The sequence below is a fragment of the Solanum pennellii genome, chromosome 8, assembly GCF_001406875.1.
Source record: "Solanum pennellii chromosome 8, SPENNV200".
In the NCBI taxonomy this organism is placed as follows: domain Eukaryota; kingdom Viridiplantae; phylum Streptophyta; class Magnoliopsida; order Solanales; family Solanaceae; genus Solanum; species Solanum pennellii.
In genome coordinates, this window is record NC_028644.1 from 70225194 (window position 1) to 70243164 (window position 17971).

General features: G+C 34.7%; 3 protein-coding genes and 1 pseudogene across 5 annotated transcripts; 2 read left to right on the forward strand and 2 right to left on the reverse strand.

Annotated features, from left to right (window-relative positions):
• Nucleotides 1-1886: 1886 nt before the first annotated feature.
• On the forward strand, nucleotides 1887-4667 carry LOC107028761. Of its 2 annotated transcripts, XR_001457875.2 has the most exons (4): nucleotides 1887-2326; nucleotides 3514-3874; nucleotides 3951-4103; nucleotides 4311-4451. XR_001457875.2 is itself a non-coding variant. In XM_015229947.2 (3 exons), exons 1-3 carry the CDS (start codon nucleotides 1955-1957, stop codon nucleotides 4511-4513), a joined length of 936 nt encoding a protein of 311 aa, XP_015085433.1. In that variant the 5' UTR covers nucleotides 1890-1954; the 3' UTR covers nucleotides 4514-4667. The 2 variants fall into 2 exon arrangements, 1 of the variants encoding a protein (XP_015085433.1); XM_015229947.2 differs by lacking the exon at nucleotides 3951-4103 and having other exon boundaries at nucleotides 1890-2326; nucleotides 4311-4667.
• A 64-nt stretch (nucleotides 4668-4731) lies between these two features.
• Nucleotides 4732-7564, reverse strand: LOC107028760 (ATPase family AAA domain-containing protein 1-like). 2 transcript variants are annotated; one of them, XM_015229945.2, is made up of 6 exons: nucleotides 7169-7564; nucleotides 6790-7090; nucleotides 6275-6433; nucleotides 5364-5659; nucleotides 5167-5286; nucleotides 4732-5067 (listed from the first exon to the last, which is right to left on the reverse strand). In XM_015229945.2, exons 1-6 carry the CDS (start codon nucleotides 7364-7366, stop codon nucleotides 5056-5058), a joined length of 1086 nt encoding a protein of 361 aa, XP_015085431.1. In that variant the 5' UTR covers nucleotides 7367-7564; the 3' UTR covers nucleotides 4732-5055. The 2 variants fall into 2 exon arrangements, with proteins under 2 accessions (XP_015085431.1, XP_015085432.1); XM_015229946.2 differs by having other exon boundaries at nucleotides 4752-5067; nucleotides 5167-5280; nucleotides 7169-7557.
• A 212-nt stretch (nucleotides 7565-7776) lies between these two features.
• On the reverse strand, nucleotides 7777-10762 carry LOC107026770. Its single transcript, XM_015227850.2, has 6 exons — nucleotides 10461-10762; nucleotides 10129-10332; nucleotides 9891-9970; nucleotides 9183-9258; nucleotides 8462-8563; nucleotides 7777-8375 (listed from the first exon to the last, which is right to left on the reverse strand). The coding sequence occupies exons 1-6, from the start codon at nucleotides 10584-10586 to the stop codon at nucleotides 8247-8249; spliced, it is 717 nt and encodes a 238-aa protein (XP_015083336.1). The 5' UTR covers nucleotides 10587-10762; the 3' UTR covers nucleotides 7777-8246.
• Nucleotides 10763-12500: 1738 nt separating this feature from the next.
• Nucleotides 12501-17880, forward strand: LOC107028063 (annotated as a pseudogene).
• The last annotated feature ends 91 nt before the right edge of the window (nucleotides 17881-17971 follow it).

Sequence of the window (17971 nt, forward strand, 5' to 3'; positions counted from 1 at the left end):
GCTTCATGCTTATAATAATACTAGTTTCCGGGCACGCGCTTTGCGCGTGTAACCCATGAGTATATTATTTCTTAAAAGATAATACTACTAAATAATAAAATATGTCTAATTGAGATTTCTTTCTTTGTTTTACTACTAATTGTGACACTCCAATTNCTTTTCATAACTAAAAGTCTAAGACATTGTGTTTGATTGTAAAGAAAGAGAGTGTTGAGATGAAAATGATTATCAGAATGGTTTTTTTCATCTGTCAATTTATAGTGAAATTCTTGATTATCAATCACACTAATGGAAATACTAAGTTTACTTGAAAACAGAGTTAAGTAGAAAAAAGAACAATGAAGCAAAGTTAAATAGACGGATCTAAAAGGAATTTCATTTTAAGCTAATATTAACAACATGACACACAACAACTCAGGAAAAAAGTTAGGTTGTTGATTGAAAAAGTGAATTCTCTACAAGAAATCATCAAGTTCAAACATACAATGGCAACCATCATTTTCTTATGTCATCACTAATGAGATCACTTCTGCAGCACCATATGCAACAAAGCCTAATTAGGAAAGTACAATTATCCTCTAGGCATCGTAGTCACACGGGAGGAAAAAAGACTCAATTTTTTTTTCAATATATTTGCTTAGGAAATAAATAAAAAAAAACAAAGAAAGAAAGTAGAGAACTATGTACCTGTCCTTACAACTTTGTTTCCAAATAACAAATTATTTGGACGCATCCTTCATCTGGTTAGCAATTCACGCTTCGTTTGCTCAGCCATTTTAAAATCCTTGCGACAAATATTTGGAAACCTCTTGATGCCATTTAAAAGTACTTCAAGCGCACTTTTTGACAGTCATAGTAACATGAGAGAAAAATAAAAATAAGTTAACGTGATATAGTCCGAAAAAGGAAAAATAAATTTAGAAACCATAGAAAAGAAAATGGGATAAAAATATACCAGTTCTTGAAGTGAACCGTTTCCACAAGTAGAAGATTTTGCGTTTGAACCAGTATATGAATCCTAATTACTAAGAAGATCTATCTCGGACTTTCGATTTCTAAGTAGATGTATAGTCGCATAGGAGATTGAAAGGTCATAACTTCTGGGAATTTGAAAGATGAACGGCTAATTAACTGTATATGATTATTAGCATTAGTATAATGATTTATTAATATGATAGCATTATTATTTAATAACTTATTAATTAATGTTTTTATTTTTTTTTAGTTGAAGGGTGAAATGGTAATTCAACTTTTAAGTTTTGAGCTNACTGTATATGATTATTAGCATTAGTATAATGATTTATTAATATGATAGCATTATTATTTAATAACTTATTAATTAATGTTTTTATTTTTTTTTAGTTGAAGGGTGAAATGGTAATTCAATTTTTAAGTTTTGAGCTCCATGCTTATAATAACATATGATATGATGAAAAAGGCTGGATACCAATCAGGATGATTTGGTGGATTGCTGATGTTGTTAGATTCTTTTAACGCCATACTCCTTCGTAACCCACATACTTAAATGAGTTGGGCTATCATCGCTGATTCAACCACGACATTAATTAAATCATTCTTAACGAGATAAGACTCAAATAAATCATTGAACTTTGAAAAAAGACTTATCTATATCTTTGTTAAAAATTTAATTTATATATGTCATATCAGTTAATAAATAATGCATAGTTTATAAAACAAAAATAACATAAATAAGCTAAATTTTTTAATAGATTGACATAAATAAACCTTTCTCAAAGGTAAGGACATATTTGAGTTTTTTCCTATCTTATTTATACATCAATTATGAAGGGATAGCATAGGAATAGAGTAAATACTGAATTTTCTTCAAAAAAAAAATAAAAAATTATATCTTGTACACATTCCAATAAATTAAAAAGATATTGTATCAATTTTCATTTTTGAAGAATCAAGAGGATAAGAAGAAAAGCTGAGCATGAAGAGCACATCAATTTCCTCATTACCTCCATATCCAAAAATCCTCTTCAGCAGAAGAGCATTTCCCCCAATTAATTTCTCAAGCACAGCTCCATTTTCAGGGCAGGTAAAATTTCTAAGCATAAATTGCAGTAATAGCTCGGAAAATGGTGAAATGGGGAATTTGAAGGATGCATTGACTGGTATAGTGGACGAAAGAGTAGAGGAACTTTTGAAGAGAGAAGAAAATAGGGTTTTACTTGATGGGTTGGAGAAAGCAACGCTGAGAGTAGAAATGGCAAAGAAAGAACTTGCTGAAATTGAAAGACAAGAATTGGAGGCTAAATTGCTAAAGGATTATATCACCCAGCTTGAAACTAGAACTTCTGAGGTCTGTTTTATATATTTGAAGAATTAATCTGAATTGTTGGTTGATATATAATTTATGTACACATGTTACGAAAAGTAAACAGCGAATTCGACACTTGCGATCAGGTGTCAGGTATAAATCTCAACAGACACAAAAATACTAGTGTGTGATTTCTTTACATCTGTCTTAGCTTTGATGGATAAAGTTATATGGTACCCGTGGTTGACCAGATAGAGTTATGAGATAGGTATGGCGTAGAATTAGTTTAGGGGCGTGAAAGCTGACTTGAACACTATGAAAAATTAAATCTTTATTATCCCTTCTTCCTCGGACTTCAACTGTTTCGTCTAGTCATAACAATTCGATTGAGTAAACATATGCGCAATATGACTGGATAACTCTATTTACAAAGGAACAAGTGAATCAATGCATTTGGGCATAGGTAGCCCTCTGCTGTTCAATGTTATGCTGTTATCTCAGTATGTATAGTATCATATTCTAGCTAGATATTGAGAGAAAGGGAGAACTTTGTTTTGGATATTCTTTTTATATTGACTGGGAATATTATTCGATCCTACATTTTGGTCATTATGCATAGATTGTTTTGAATTGCAAATTTGCAATTGCTTAATGGTAAAATCCAGAGCAATGATTTGAAATACTTGGAGGCTTTATAGTAGTCTGTAGATGTAAATTCTATGAATTTTCGAGACCATAATAGAGTTACTTGATTATATGCTCAAAACAACTAATGCATTGTCTTAAGGGATTGTAAACGAACTTCTTACTAAGGCATACCCGGGCAAAGGGGACTCTGAAGCAAACTCTGTCCAAATTTACAAAAATCATGTTTTAACCCCTTGTGTTCTCGTGTTGGATAAAAGTGAGACTTACAGAACGTCTAACTTCAGGAAACCGTTAAGGAACCTTGTCCCCCGGCCCTTGATCATTGTGTAAATAGAGCATAATGGACACAAAGGATTTTTAGAACTGATATCTTTTACTGTGGGATTGACGCATAGTTGAATGATTGATTGAAATGTTTTAGCACCTTACAAAAGGAGGGTGCTTCAAGTGTCCAAACGTCTCAAGAATGATTATGTTGTTCTTAGTATTTCAGATGTTCTAAAGACGTCATTAGAGCTTTTCTTGATCAACTTTTTGTCCACTCTAATAGTTAAGGTACTGATTGGTTGATGCAATTGAAGATTGCAGAATGCCAGAAAGATATTTTAGAAGCAAGAGCAATGATTGAAGAAGCTGAGCGTTCCCTCAACGTTAGTGGTGATGCTAGAAAGAGAGATGCAACAGACGGAGATGTAGTGAATAGAGATGAGGAAAGAGTAGAATCCGTAAAAGCAGCTTCACTTTCTGCAATTGTTGGCACACTTGCAGGACTTCCCATTTTCTTAAGTCGTATCTCCAGCAGTTCTGAGCTAATACTCCCTCTGTCAATCACATTTATTAGTTGTGCTTTGTTTGGTGTAACCTTCCGCTATGCTGTAAGAAGAGACTTGGATAATTTTCAACTCAAGTCAGGAACATCTGCAGCATTTGGCGTTGTCAAAGGTATACTACTCTCATGCTAAGTATTGTAATGTGTCGCCTTTCTCCTTCCATATTCTTGTGTAATTTTTTGGAATAGGAAGGAGTAGGTCAAAGTCTTGAGGATTTTATAGCATCAAGGGTTCAGTATGGGGCTACGCAAGGCATACATATCAAAATGAAGGGTTCAATTGGCGTAGTAATTGATTGGCTAGATTGCGGGTTCAATGTGCTGAGAAACAATATTCTCAAGGTTATTCCTTGCTGAGTTCGGATGCTTGTTTCTTTGTTTCGTTGCTATTGATGCACACATATTCAGTTCCGTCCATCTTACTACCTTGGGATAAATTGAAGTATTCTGGATTTTTTGTCTGTACATATTATCCTGGTCTTTCCAAAACAAGTTTCTGCGATAATTTGTTTTTTTAAGGTTAAAAAGATTCTATTGCATTCAATGCAGGCCTTGCTACACTTGGAGGTGGACCACCATTGCAGTTGGATGCAGCCAGCTTCTGGTCTCATGCTCTTGATGGCGCAGTCTATGTCTCGGAGAATCTTTTGATCTTCCTTTTTGCTGGAGTTGGCCTGGATTTATGCTTTAAGCTGAGGATTTTGAGCCCTTTTCCCATTGATAGATCAATTTCAGAGACGGATAAAAGTTAAACATCTTGTTGCCTATTTATTACTTCTGAGTGTGTATACAGAGACCCAGTAAATTAACTTTGTAACAATTGCTGAGATAGAATTATACTTGAAAAGCGCCATTCACTGCAATTGTCCATAAATTCAGTAAAATATTGTCAGGTCATTCACAGGAGACTAGTTTCAGAAGGGATAAAGCTGCATTTCGAGTATCTTTCTGTCATTCAAGTCATCTGGAATAGCTATGATTGGGGTATTTCCAAAGACAATTCCTTTATAATAACAAACAATATTACATGATGAAGTCTTCAAAAAAACTATGGGGATGCGTCCACATGAGTGTGCTGCAGCTAAACGCTCGTGGAGGAGAAATTTAAACTGAACCTTGTAACAATGACTACTTGATCATGGTATTTACAACATTGAAACAATGCAAGTTAAATGACCTATATATCTTCCAATTCCTAAACAGGTTAGAGCATTGAGATTCAAAAAGGGCCGGGCCACGCCTAAAGAATGATATCTTCAACGGATGTCAAGTGTGTCATCAACTGGAGCCAGTCTCAGTCTAAATCCTGAAAGTATGAAAAATATATTGTTATTTGAAGAAAGACACCAATGATCTGTCAAACAGACTTTACATTTTGATATAACCTAAAAGAATAAGTGAGAACCTCATAATCATCCAACCGAAAGCTCACAATAGTTGGTTTCTTAGCAGAAACCCTGGTCCTCTTTGATTCAGCCAATGCTCTCTCTATATCAGACTGAGACAATGGTCTTGGTGCCTGTAACTGAGGAGTTACCATGTCTTTTTCTATAAGTCAGAACAAAATGCACAGATATTTGATCTAGAGGGAGAGAGAGCCACCTGTGATTGCTCTGCTTTCTTCTCATCTTGCAAATACTCCCTAAGAGGAATAAAGGCAGCTTGCTTGCAGGCTTCAAGAATGTCTGAACCAGTGTATCCCTCACACAAGCCAGCAAGTCTATCAAAATCAATGTTATCTTCGATTCTCTCACCCTTCAAAACTACCTTCAGTATCTTTGTTCTATCACTAAGAGAAGGTTTTCCAATCTCAAATGCCTGAGAAAAGCGTCTAATTATTGCCTCATCAAGGTCACTTGGGCGATTGGTTGCTGCCAGGACCATTACTCTAGCATTCTCTGCAGAGAAGGAAATTTCATTTACTTGTCACTCATAATTCATATCTGGTATGGCATTCATCAAACAACATATTTAGAAGTGCTATATCATTCATCAATGACTATTATGTTAGTCAAAATGAAAGCTTAACAAAAGAGACTTCCTAAGTTTCTTTAGAACAGATGAGTTTGAGAGTGGAGAGATCAGTTTCAGGGCCACATTTTCTGCAAGCAATTCATACAAAAAGCATGGAGGCAAAAGGGGATGGCATGTCGAACCAGGGATAAGTTATAATGTACTAAAGTAAGACATGCTACCAGTGCAGCTAAATATGTCTGTGTCCTACAGCATAAAGGTAGTATGTAAACTACTGAAACAGAATTGTTTATCAATCAAAAATAACATTTTAAATTATGTATGTAGCTTACTTTTAAAACACCATGAATGGATGCTACAGAAATATTTCAAACAAAGAAGACACAAATGTGCAAATACAAAAATTGGTTTAATTTCCATGGGTAAAGCTAGAATTATAAATGAACTTGACAATGAAGAGCAGTTGGAGAAAAAGAAACTAGCTATTCACAGGACTTGTTAAGGCAAAATGGAAACCAAATGCAGAATGTTACACTCACGATCAGTAGTAAAACCATCCCATAAGGCCATGAACTCAGTTTTCATGCTAGTCAGCATTTCATTCTCTGTTGAACGACGCTGGCCTAAAAAACTGTCAACTTCATCAATGAATATTATAGCTGGCTGGAGCTTGTAGGCCAAGCTAAAAACAGCAGCAACTGCCAAATAGAAAAAAGAAGAGGGAAACAAAGGTCATATGCTTATTATGGAAAATTGGACATTAAAGCTAGTAAATGCCAACATAGTATGAAAATAAAGGTGCAGTCTAGTCTTATCCAGTTTCTTCTTCTTCCTTCCCACTATAGAATTAGCTGCAATTGTTAGCAATCACTTATGAAGGAAGATAGCATGTTGCATGCTAAACCTAAACCCTGCAAAAGCTCCTAAGTTTTTCTGTTTTCTTCCTTTCAGTGCCACATGGAACTGTAAAGGCAAATTGGAATAGCTCCTTCAATTAAAACAAAATCAGAAAGCTAACAAACTTAGCTATGCAAAGGAAATGTGAAAGACTCACCGAGCTTTTGGGCGTCACCAAACCACTTGCTCATTAGAGTAGAAACTTTGACATTTATGAACACAGCAGCAGACTCTTTGGCAATGGCTTTCGCAAGCATCGTCTTCCCTGTCCCAGGTGGTCCATACAATAGAACCCCTTTCATTGGACCAAGCAATTTTCCATGACAAAACAACTCCGGCCTTCGCAGAGGTAAAATGGCCAGCTGAAACAAAGTTTCCTTAATACCATCCAGCCCCCGAATCGAATCAAATTCCACATCTATGTGGTCTGGATTCACAACATCCCCAGTTATCATATCCTGCAAATCATTTCTATTTTACAAATGACACTAGAAACAAAATTTCGTTTTTGTCAAAAATAAATTAGATGTGTATACCTCATAGGGAGTGGTGTAAATAAGAGTGCGACCTAAGCGTTTGGAGAGGTGTTTGCGGGATTCAATAGCTTTCTTAGAAGCTTCGCGATTCGGGTCGAGATGACGAAGCCCAACAAATAACACAGCCATGCTTAATGCTGCGCTTGCAGCGTACAATATAAGGTCTTGTATCAGCTTCCCACTACTGCTTCCCGCCATTGAAGCTCTTTTTAGGGTTTCTTCGTCTTCTTCTTTTATGAAAAGTTTTAACGAATATAACTGACAAAACTTCGTTGAGTTGAGGCCAATTGCCAGGTAGGCCGCTGATTTTAGAAAAGGAAAGTGGGGCTAAATTCATATTAAATTAAACGAAAAATAAAAATAATTCTACTTCATCATGGTTAAAAGTTAAAATATAATATATGAAATCGTACATGTCTAATATTCGTTACTTTGGTATAATACCAAGTGTGAACAAAAGGGGACCATTAGTTCACTTCAAAAGATGAGGAAGTAAATGATGAACGATATTTTGATCAAAAACAAAATATTAGTAGCTCGTGAATGTGCTTCCTAACAACATTTAAATCAAGATCTGGATCCTAACAAATAACATTAACACCATCACGTATCACACATAAAACCTTATTCATAATATGAAATTGTGATAAATAATGTTCTGCCTACACTGACGAAAATTCTTCAGGATGGTACACAATTTATGAGCTCAGACCTGCCAATACAGCATGAACCTCTGTTCAACGTAAAAATACTGAGAATACAAACTACAATTGATACATAGAACTCAGGAAGAGAAACAGCATGAGGGGAGGAAACCCACAGTACACTCTTACAGATAAGGCAGTCATTATTCTACAACTGCAAAAACAAAGTAGGCCCTGGTCGAAATTTTGATAAGAGACCATTCAGATATTTGGTGTAGAGTTGAATCATAGAACGATAAGATCAATCCGTTGTGTACAGAAGATGCTTATTGTTTGGTCAGTGAACTACCTACACAGTTACACACCAGTATATGATTGTGCTCCTTCCAAGGATTGGCATTAGACCCGTCAAAACTCAGCCTTAAACAGGCAAATTAATGCTTCCTTGAAGTAGGATCTTCTCCATCTTCATTCAAGTGCTCACGATTTTCAGGTCTTCTAGAAATTTCCCAACTCCTTTTCTCATCTGCTGAAGACAACTTCTTAAGATCGTATGTTTCCTCCTTCATGACAATTTGAAAAATTAGATAGGAATGATAAACTTCTAAATCATTTACATTTGTCAATAAGTGCTTCACACGGTCAGTACCTTTTCTGACATTCTTACATCTTTCTTCCCAGCAATTGAAGTTCCAGTCTCCGTAAATTTATCCAACACCTGAAAGTTTCCATCTTTTTGGAATGCTTCCAGCTGGAACAATATGAAACTTACAATGAGGATGATACATTTCAGGATACACAAAGCGGAGTAATAAACTAAATAATGAAATGGAATTTATACAAATAACTGAAGGAATTGAAGAACAAAAAGAATCTCTGACCCTAAATAGAATGACAAGATATAACCAAAGATATACAGATCAAAGGAAGAAAAGAATTATCATGAAGACTTCAAGCTTTAAAGTAGTTTTCAAGCTCGATCTTAACCATAAGATCTCTAACATCACAATTTTGTTTGTATTTGCAGTAGTCCGTCTCCCCCTAAACTATGAGGCCAGCAAGTATTTATTACTATTACATCCCTATCCGAATCAACAAATGAAATAAGTAAAAACAAGGAAAAGCAAATCCCAAATCTACTAAACAATATATTAAGTAGAATCTACAAAGAAAAGGAAACAGGAAAAATTTACTAAAAATAGAATTCAAGAACTCCCACTATTGGAAGAAACAAAAACGGAAACAAAAACTACGATTAGATGCTCTAGTCTGCTCGCAATAAACCCTGTGAGCTGCGCTTTCCAGGTTCATATCAGAGAACCTCAAGCATAATTGATTTGTAGAGTTTCAGATAGACTGTAAATATATACCTGAATGTGGAAGATGCACAAGAGGATGCTAGCAATGGGTAGAAAGCTATCTTCAGGAGATAGAGACAGGTTGGTGCTGCATACGATAAAAGAGCATAAGATTGAAATGCTTGGTTATAAATATCAAGGCAAAATGACTCAACTAAACATCAAAAAATGCTGATAATGCCTTTGCCTAAACTTGTAGCAGCAGGGAATACCAGCTCCCTAGAGAATCTGATGTTACCAAGAAAGGACAAAAAGAACAAAGGATGTCTTTGTAGAGTGGTTCAAAATCTGTAGGGGTTCGCACATGCAAGCTTCAATAGCACCATTTCATTGCATATTTTCAAGTTCCTTGGTTAAAATCCTTTGGCCAACCCTGAGACTAATTAGTGAACTTTAAAATTTTACAAGTCTTTCTAGTCCAATAATTAGGGGTAATTGTCTTCCAACAATAAACTTTAAATCTTACAATCATATCAGAGTTGGAAGCTTAACATGGAAATCAAGAAGGATAAGCAGTCATTCATGGAAATAGAGTACAATCCTTCATTTACCACAACTCGTGAAGGATTCTTGTAATATAGATGACAAGATAGAACTCTATGTGTTTTTTTCTTTCTGCTAGTTCAAACTTCAATACATTCCTTAAAGCACATTCAGGGTGGTGACAAGACATGATATTAAAACATCACCTTGAAAACTAAAGTTTTAAGAGCTCCTTACCTTAAATATGGAGCCAAATACACAAGAGCATAAACAGCATAACGTGGTTTCCCAGTATCCAACCACGCAAAAACCCAACTCTACAAAGTAAATCAGCAAATCAATCAATCCCAAGTTAGTTGGACTTAGCTATATGAATCCCCTAAATGGTTCCAAACAACAACAACTCTTCACCTTTCTCAACCCTAAACGCCTATATTCCAATTTAGAACAAATGATGATTAAGAAAAAATCTCACCATCCAATTAAAATACGGAATGAAGCTGATAATTGCCATGACAGCAAACCTCGCATCAGCAGAATCAATTGTGGATTCACCATCGTCCTCCTCCGTGTAAGTAGTCGGGAAAACCCACGAGCTCAAAATGCAAGCACCAATAGCAGCGGCGTAAGGCACATCGTTTGCAAACTCTGCCCGGCAAGTTCCATTTCTCAATCTTCTCTACAAAATCAATAACAGGAGTAAGATAACATATTTCAGCTCTATTGAACTCGTTTTCATTCCAGTACATGTAGGTAGGTTTTTAAGTTAAAAATGAGATTAAAACACGTAGTAATTAAGTTAATTACCAGATTAAGCTTGTTGCGGAGGCGAGCTCGATAAAGAAGAGGTCGAAGACTTGGTAAGAGAGAAGATCGTAAAGACGACGGAGAAGTAGAAAGAAGTAGAGCTGAAGTGGAAGTGAGAGATTTCATCGCCGGAGATAGAGAGCGGCGACGGCAGCATCTAATCTGTGCCCGGCGAAGTAGATTAGGTTAGAAATTAGGATTATAGAAATAGTACTATTAGTTAGAATAAGATTCGTGAATACTGTACGTCTTTGAAAACAGTGCCCTTAAGAAAATGAATATCTTATGGGTCCTGTTTGGCGCTTTTCATTTTCGAAAGCGGGTCCACTGCCAAACAAACATTACCAACTTGTTCATATTCATTCATTCATTTATTAGTTACTAGTCATATATTATTATAAGTCGGAAGAATTTAAGTAAAAAGTTGAATTACAATTTTATCCCTATATTAAATTAAAGTATTTAATTTTTTTTTTATTAAATAAATTTGGCATGATAGTTAATGCATACAATGTTTTTTTCATCTTCCTCTCTAATGAATGTTTGCAATTTATTCTTTTAATAAAACTTCTATTAAATGATAATTTTATTGCAATAACTTATCNTTTTTTTTTGATTAAATAAATTTGGCATGATAGTTAATGCATACAATGTTTTTTTCATCTTCCTCTCTAATGAATGTTTGCAATTTATTCTTTTAATAAAACTTCTATTAAATGATAATTTTATTGCAATAACTTATCCAACTCCCATTTAATTTTAATTTAAGCAGAGCATAATACAGGGTAAGAGTGGATGATTATTCATCTTCTAATAGTCAATTTACTTTTCAGTTTAAATGGTTTTTGGCTTTTGATTTTTCTCTGCTAATACTAATAATTATTGCTAATAATAATAATTATGTATAGTTTCTTATATCTTTTATTGCGGTACATAAATAAATAATTTATACTTTACCTCTTATTTTATGTTAAGAGTTTCCCCCCTATAAAAACTATTGACCATATGATAAGATGGTGATGTAGTGATATAATCCATGTTAAATAGGTGTAGTATGATTTATTTATTTTTCCCCTCCTTCACTTTTAATGACCAATCTCTCAAAATTTTAAGATTTTGGTTGGTTAACGATCGTTTTATTTTTTTCTCGATTAGATAAAAATATGTGCTCTAGACAATTATCCAGACATGTGAGTGTGATTATAAACTAAGAAATCTATTTGACAGGTAAGAAAGCTTGATAGCCTTGTGCTTAGCACCAAACTGTTGTTTGATATATCCTCTGTATTCTCCAATTTAAGCTTTCAGTTTGATCTCATGGTCTCTCCTAGAAAAATCATCAATCGAATCAAATGGAAGGCTATAATTATTGTTTTGAAATATAGATTTACATTATATATCGTAATAAGTAAGAACATAACATAAAATGTGTTTCGACTTTATTCCTGAGAGTTTAAGGATATGTAATTACGTTTATTTTTTTTTGATATCTTTAACATTTAATATATATAGCTCAATTAAATAATTCTAATGTATAACATTAGCTATAAATATACAATTCAATAATAATAATAACATGGGATACACGTGCAAAGNATTTCGACTTTATTCCTGAGAGTTTAAGGATATGTAATTACGTTTATTTTTTTTTGATATCTTTAACATTTAATATATATAGCTCAATTAAATAATTCTAGTGTATAACATTAGCTATAAATATACAATTCAATAATAATAATAACATGGGATACACGTGCAAAGCACGTGTCGAGATACTAGTGATCTTAAAAATACTTGAAAAGTATGGATTCTGATATTACTCTAAAGTTGGAAAAGGAAAAATATGATTGATTAATCCTCCCAATTAACAGCCAGAAATCTTGATTAGAGCATAATCCAACGCACATCTCCAATTAGTTACTGACTGTTTTTTATTTTTACGTAGAAATGTTAATGTCAAATTAACATCATATATTATGAAGCAAAACCAAGTCGTATAATACTGCATTTATCTTTTTTTTTTTAATGATGATTGTACTACTATATTAATGTTCTTGTCGATATAACTTGCTTTTTCGTTTACCTTATCCCTTTCGTTTTCGTTTTAATTTCCGTGATTGTAATTAAACTATTGAAGATGATATTCTAAAAAGAAATTTATAATCTAAAATGAGAGATACGTATCTTTTGTTTTGGTTGTGTACTACTAATTTTATGGTTTTGCAGAGAATGCTCTTATAGAAATAGCGGAGCAGTTAGGTATAAAGGACTGGAATTTTCATCTGAATCCTTGTAATGGCAACACAAATTGGACTACACCAAAACTTGACAATACATCGACGTATGTCAATAATGTAACCTGCAATTGCTCTACCCCTGATCATGTACAAACCATGTGAGACTATCTTCTTTATAAATTTTGGTTCTTCTTATTTGCCCCAATATTTTTCGTCTTATTCCGACAATAAGCACCCTCCACCTCCAACTCTATGGTCGTGACTTCGAGCAAGGAGGAAAAACATTGTTTATTTATCTGGAATCAGTTTGATTACCACACGGGCCGGGATCTGAAAATTTTGAACTAATAAACAATCATTGCTTTCATATTTGGATAATGTAAAGCAACATGATTTCAAATTATAATGTTAACACTTCTTATAATTAATGTTAACAAATTACTCAAAGGACAAGATCTTGCAGGTGTTTTTCCTCCCTCCCTGGTCAAGTTACCTCACCTCGAGACGATGTAATGTTTAACTGACTTGGATCTATATTTTCAAACTCTTAGGAGTTTTTTTTTTTTTTTAACCAAATAATGATTTTGATTATCCTTTGCCTGAGATATATATATTATTCAACATCTGTCCTGCAGTGATGTCTCGCGTAACTATATGAGTGGTACTATTCCCCCTGAATGAGCATCTATCAAACTGGAATATATGTGGAGCTGCACTTGAATTGCACTTAATACTTCAGAAATTACATAAAAAAGTCCCTTTAAAATTTAAACTATCCAATAATTCGTGGTTTGCAGGTCTGTGATGGTGAATCGACTCTCTGGGACGATTCCTAAATACTTGGGAAAGATGACTACACTAGTTTATATGTATGTTCTCTTGAATTTCACCACACTCACGAGGATAAAGAGTCTTTATTTTAACATTATTGAGCTGGACTGCAAAACTTTCAGGAGTTTGGAAAATAACATGTTTAATGGAACTGTTCCAGAAGAACTCGGAAATATGGTTAATCTGCAGAGTCTGTAAGGCCTTGCTAACTAGCCTCCTTTAGATGAAATGAGTTCTTTTTAAAATATCTTGAAAAGTAAGTTGCCTTTTGTTTTGTGCAGCATTCTCAGTTATAATGATCTCACAGGTAAGTTGCCCGAGGAAGTCAATAAACTCACAAAATTAACAGAACTGTAAGTACTACTGATCAATATACTTTCGATATAATGTCCTCCTCTAGGTCCTATTGTTTTTTCTGAATTCTCCTTCTTTCCCTTTTGGCATCAATGCAGTAGGCTGAGCGGTAACAACTTCACTGGAATATTTCCTAGCTTTGAGAGTTTGAAAAACCTTACTGCATTGTGAGCATTTTCACACTATTTGATGTGTAAAACCTAGTAATTTCTAGTTTGATTTAAATTAAATCAGACTTCATGCTTTGTTAACAGAGAGATTCTAGCTTCGGGTTTTGAAGGACCTGTAACACCAAACATTTCTGTCTTGACTGGAATGAACGAATTGTGAGTTGTTTTCTTGGTTGCATACTTTCTTTCATTTGGTTGGGATTTAATATTGATATGATGTCTTTACAGAAAAATTAGTGACTTGACTGGAAGTGCTTCAAAATTTCCACCACTAGAGAAATGACAGCCCTAATTAAATTGTAAGTAATTCTCTTGAATTTGGTTTTATACATTAATGTTTCCAATAGTTGTTGAAAGTGTTCTCTTTGCTGTTGTGACTGCAGGATGTTGAGGAGCTGCAATTTATCAGGGAACATTCCTTCTTACATAGCTAATATGCATCAATTGAAAATTATGTAAGTTTGCCTTCACTCTGATTTGTTTCTTTCTTTTTTTGATAATCTTTAAAACATTCTTCATGCTTTAGTTCTCAAGTTGGTGTAGTATTTTTTTTCTGGTTTTCATTTTGGGCAGAGATCTAAGCTTCAACAGGCTTGAAGGACCGATCCCGTATCTGGAGCGCCTGGACAAACTGAAGAACTTGTAAGTGACTGATTTATCATACTCTAAATTCTTCTTTTAGCCTCCCTGACTATATGCCGGCCGTAAATTCTCAACAAAGCAAACTTCTTCTCCTTGATTGATATACAATATGATAAAATTTATACCTGAGACATGGATGCCAATGAGCTGAGTCTTCAAACACATTTAATGCAAAGAAATTTCAGTTTCTGACATTTTATAGGTTATTTAGAGCTTGAATCATTTCTTTTTAAGTTTTTTGTTCAAATTGATATCTGTTGAATTAAAGATTTTGCTTGGCAAGGTACCTGACAACCAATAGACTTACTGGATCGAAAATAGAAATTCCGAATAGTTAGTTTATTACTTTGGATTAGCATGGTTTTGCTTATAACCTACTCATGCCATGAGAATGCTAGATTCTCTTCATCTCAAGAACTTGAGATTCTAAGGGCATATAGCCCATAAATGCCAATTTTTCATGCATATAGTATCCTAAAAGAATTTCTTTTTGTGCAACACACTTGTTGATTTTGGTATGCACCATTTGCAGTGTCATAGATCTATCTTACAACAACTTTAACGAAAGCTCCATGCCAACTACTTGTCGGGAAACCCTGTATGATCCTTGAACCTTAGGTCTTCTTCCCACTCATTTTTGTCATTGGGACACCAGCTGTTATTATCTCTAAGCTATATTTCCTTCTTCTTATAAGAAACTTGTTCAAAAGCTATAACTCAACAAGAAAGTCACAACTAATTTGACTCGTCTTATAGGACACTTGATGCATAGTTTTTCTCTTGAGAAAATTATCAACTGCTTCATGCCTTCTGACCCTCTTTCCAACTTGATACAGAGAACTTGAGAAATGCTTGTCAAGTAATCCTTGTTCAAAGAGTAAGTTTATCCTTCTACAAGACTATGATTCATTCTCTCTCTATCTAAGCATTAGAGCACTTGAAAATTCGTTTCTTATTGTGTCTGTCATGTTACATAGAGGCCATGCTAGATAATTTGTTTTAATTATATACAGATCGGTATTCGGTGCACATAAATTGTGGTGGAGGGAGTGTGACAATAGGGGACACCACTTACGAAGCAGATGAAGATTCTGCAGGTGCTGCAAAGTTTGTTTACTGGAAAGAGAGCTGGGGATCCAGCAATACAAGGGACTTCTGGTATCTTCCCATAGCATTGAATGAGTACAAGGCAACTAATGTATCTTCAATTAAGGGACATAACTCTGAACTGTACACGACAGCTCGGCTCTCTGCTTTATCTCTAACTTACTGTGGACGTTGTTTAGCAAATGGAAACTACACTGTGACACTGCACTTTGCAGAGATTGTTATGAGAGATAACCGATCTTTCCAGAGTCTCGGTAAACGGATGTTTGATTTATATATTCAGGTGAATTAAATATTAATCTGAGTATTGAATCCAGGTTTAGGTGCTGTTTGCTAACAATTTAAACTGGATTGACATTAGAACTGCTGCTGGAGGCGTTGATAAAGCTTGGACAAGAAAGTTCAATGCATCTGTAGAAGATGGCATTCTAGAAGTGCACTTTCAGTATTCTGGGAAAGGAACAACAGCTGTCCGTAGAAGAGGAAGCTATGGCCCTTTAGTTTCTGCCATCTCTTTTGAAGCTAGTAAAACTACTATTACCCTTTGGTTCACTTATTTCTCTTTCACAGACTCTCTTATGTTCCTTAGACACTTAATTCTATTACTTTTGTGACCTTTTACATGATGAAATTGTGATACTGCTTCCACATGTTAATTATTCTCAGAGAGCCTTGAGAAAAGACCATCTTTTTCTTCAAATCACTTTAAGATTAAAAGTATAAAAACAAATGTAAATTCATTTAACACTCTTCCTCTTTCTTTTTCTATATCATAGATTTCAAGCCCCATTCAAATCACAAAAAGATGACTGACATCATTGCTGGAGCAGTGGCGTCCTCATTAATTCTCCTTTTTACAATATTCTTTGTTGCTTGGAGGAGAAGCAGAAACAGGATATCAAAGGAAGAAGGTGATGCTACAGATGACCAGCGTATTTTGTGTCTTACGTCTTAAATAGACAGAACTTACCATAGTGTGCTCTCCATGATTTCCTGAAAAGTTCTTATCAAAATAAAATGATGGATTCTGAAAACAAGAACATTATGGAGATGTGCATTTCATACAAGTACACGATTTTCCACATTATATGGAAGTGTTAACACATTTTAAATGTTCTTTCTATGCGGCAAATGTACAGAATTAAGAGGACTGGATCTACTGACTGGTATATTTACCATCATACAAATCAAAGCCGCGACAAACAACTTTGATGCTGCAAATAAAATTGGGAGGTGGTTTTGGCTCCGTTTACAAGGTGCATCTCAATCTGATTAGTACAAGCTTTCTACTCTCTCTCTCCACATACCAATGCCTCATCCCATGCAGTCATTTATATACACATGCAAGCAGAGGAAAATCCAAGATTTTAAAGAGTTGCCAAAAAAGGAAAGATATTCTTTTTGAAACTGACCAAAAAGGAAAGTAAGACAAACAAATTGAAACGGATGGAGTATACTTTTAAAGTTTTTTCACATATTACTACAGTAAAAATAAAAAAGGTGGGTTCAATTGAAACCATCCGCAAAACTATAGGTCCTCCGTCCACTGCAGGGCACAGTACAACCATTTACCTTGACCCCCTTTTTCGTTTAGCTACTACATCTAGAAGTGGATGTTACGTATAAACAACCACGACCTGTTTATTCTTCTTTGTTTTTAAATAATAAGCAGGGTACACTACTGGATGGTACAGCTATTGCTGTAAAGCAGCTTTCATCCAAATCAAAACAAGGGAACCGCGAGTTTGTAAATGAGATAGGTATGATCTCTAGTTTACAGCACCCAAATCTAGTCAAACTATATGGATGTTGTTATTTGTAGTTTTGATGATTTGACAAACTTAGGGACCTCATAAAGGTACCGGGTTTTCTACTTGAGTATTGCAGGTGTCTTGTTTGAAGTATTGCAGATGAAACAAACCCAGGGACCTAGTAGAGATACCAGGCTCTCTTGAGAGTGAGCCAGTCGACTGCCAGCTGGAGATAGTACAGAAAGTAGGTGCACACTTCCCGATGGCGTCAGAAAGTGTGACCTTTCCAACCAATGGCAAGATGTTTAGGAAAGGGACTTGTCAATACAAAAGACACTTTCCTAAACACTTTTTGGTAGTTTTTGCAACTTGATAAACACTTTTCAAGAACTCTTGCAAAGGCTAACAAAAAGGCAAAA

Excerpts from the sequence above, each read along its gene's own strand:
- LOC107028761 (XM_015229947.2), top strand. The coding sequence starts at position 1,955 with ATGAAGAGCACATCAATTTCCTCATTACCTCCATATCCAAAAATCCTC. Across the intron at positions 2,327-3,513 it reads TTGAAACTAGAACTTCTGAG|ATTGCAGAATGCCAGAAAGA; the intron begins GTCTGTTTTATA and ends ATGCAATTGAAG. Across the intron at positions 3,875-4,310 it reads AGCATTTGGCGTTGTCAAAG|GCCTTGCTACACTTGGAGGT; the intron begins GTATACTACTCT and ends CATTCAATGCAG.
- LOC107026770 (XM_015227850.2), bottom strand. The coding sequence starts at position 10,586 with ATGAAATCTCTCACTTCCACTTCAGCTCTACTTCTTTCTACTTCTCCG. Across the intron at positions 10,333-10,460 it reads TCCGCAACAAGCTTAATCTG|AGAAGATTGAGAAATGGAAC; the intron begins GTAATTAACTTA and ends TTGATTTTGTAG. Across the intron at positions 9,259-9,890 it reads TATTTGGCTCCATATTTAAG|CACCAACCTGTCTCTATCTC; the intron begins GTAAGGAGCTCT and ends TATCGTATGCAG.
- LOC107028760 (XM_015229945.2), bottom strand. The coding sequence starts at position 7,366 with ATGGCGGGAAGCAGTAGTGGGAAGCTGATACAAGACCTTATATTGTAC. Across the intron at positions 7,091-7,168 it reads TTTACACCACTCCCTATGAG|GATATGATAACTGGGGATGT; the intron begins GTATACACATCT and ends AATGATTTGCAG. Across the intron at positions 5,660-6,274 it reads GGATGGTTTTACTACTGATC|AGAATGCTAGAGTAATGGTC; the intron begins GTGAGTGTAACA and ends CCTTCTCTGCAG.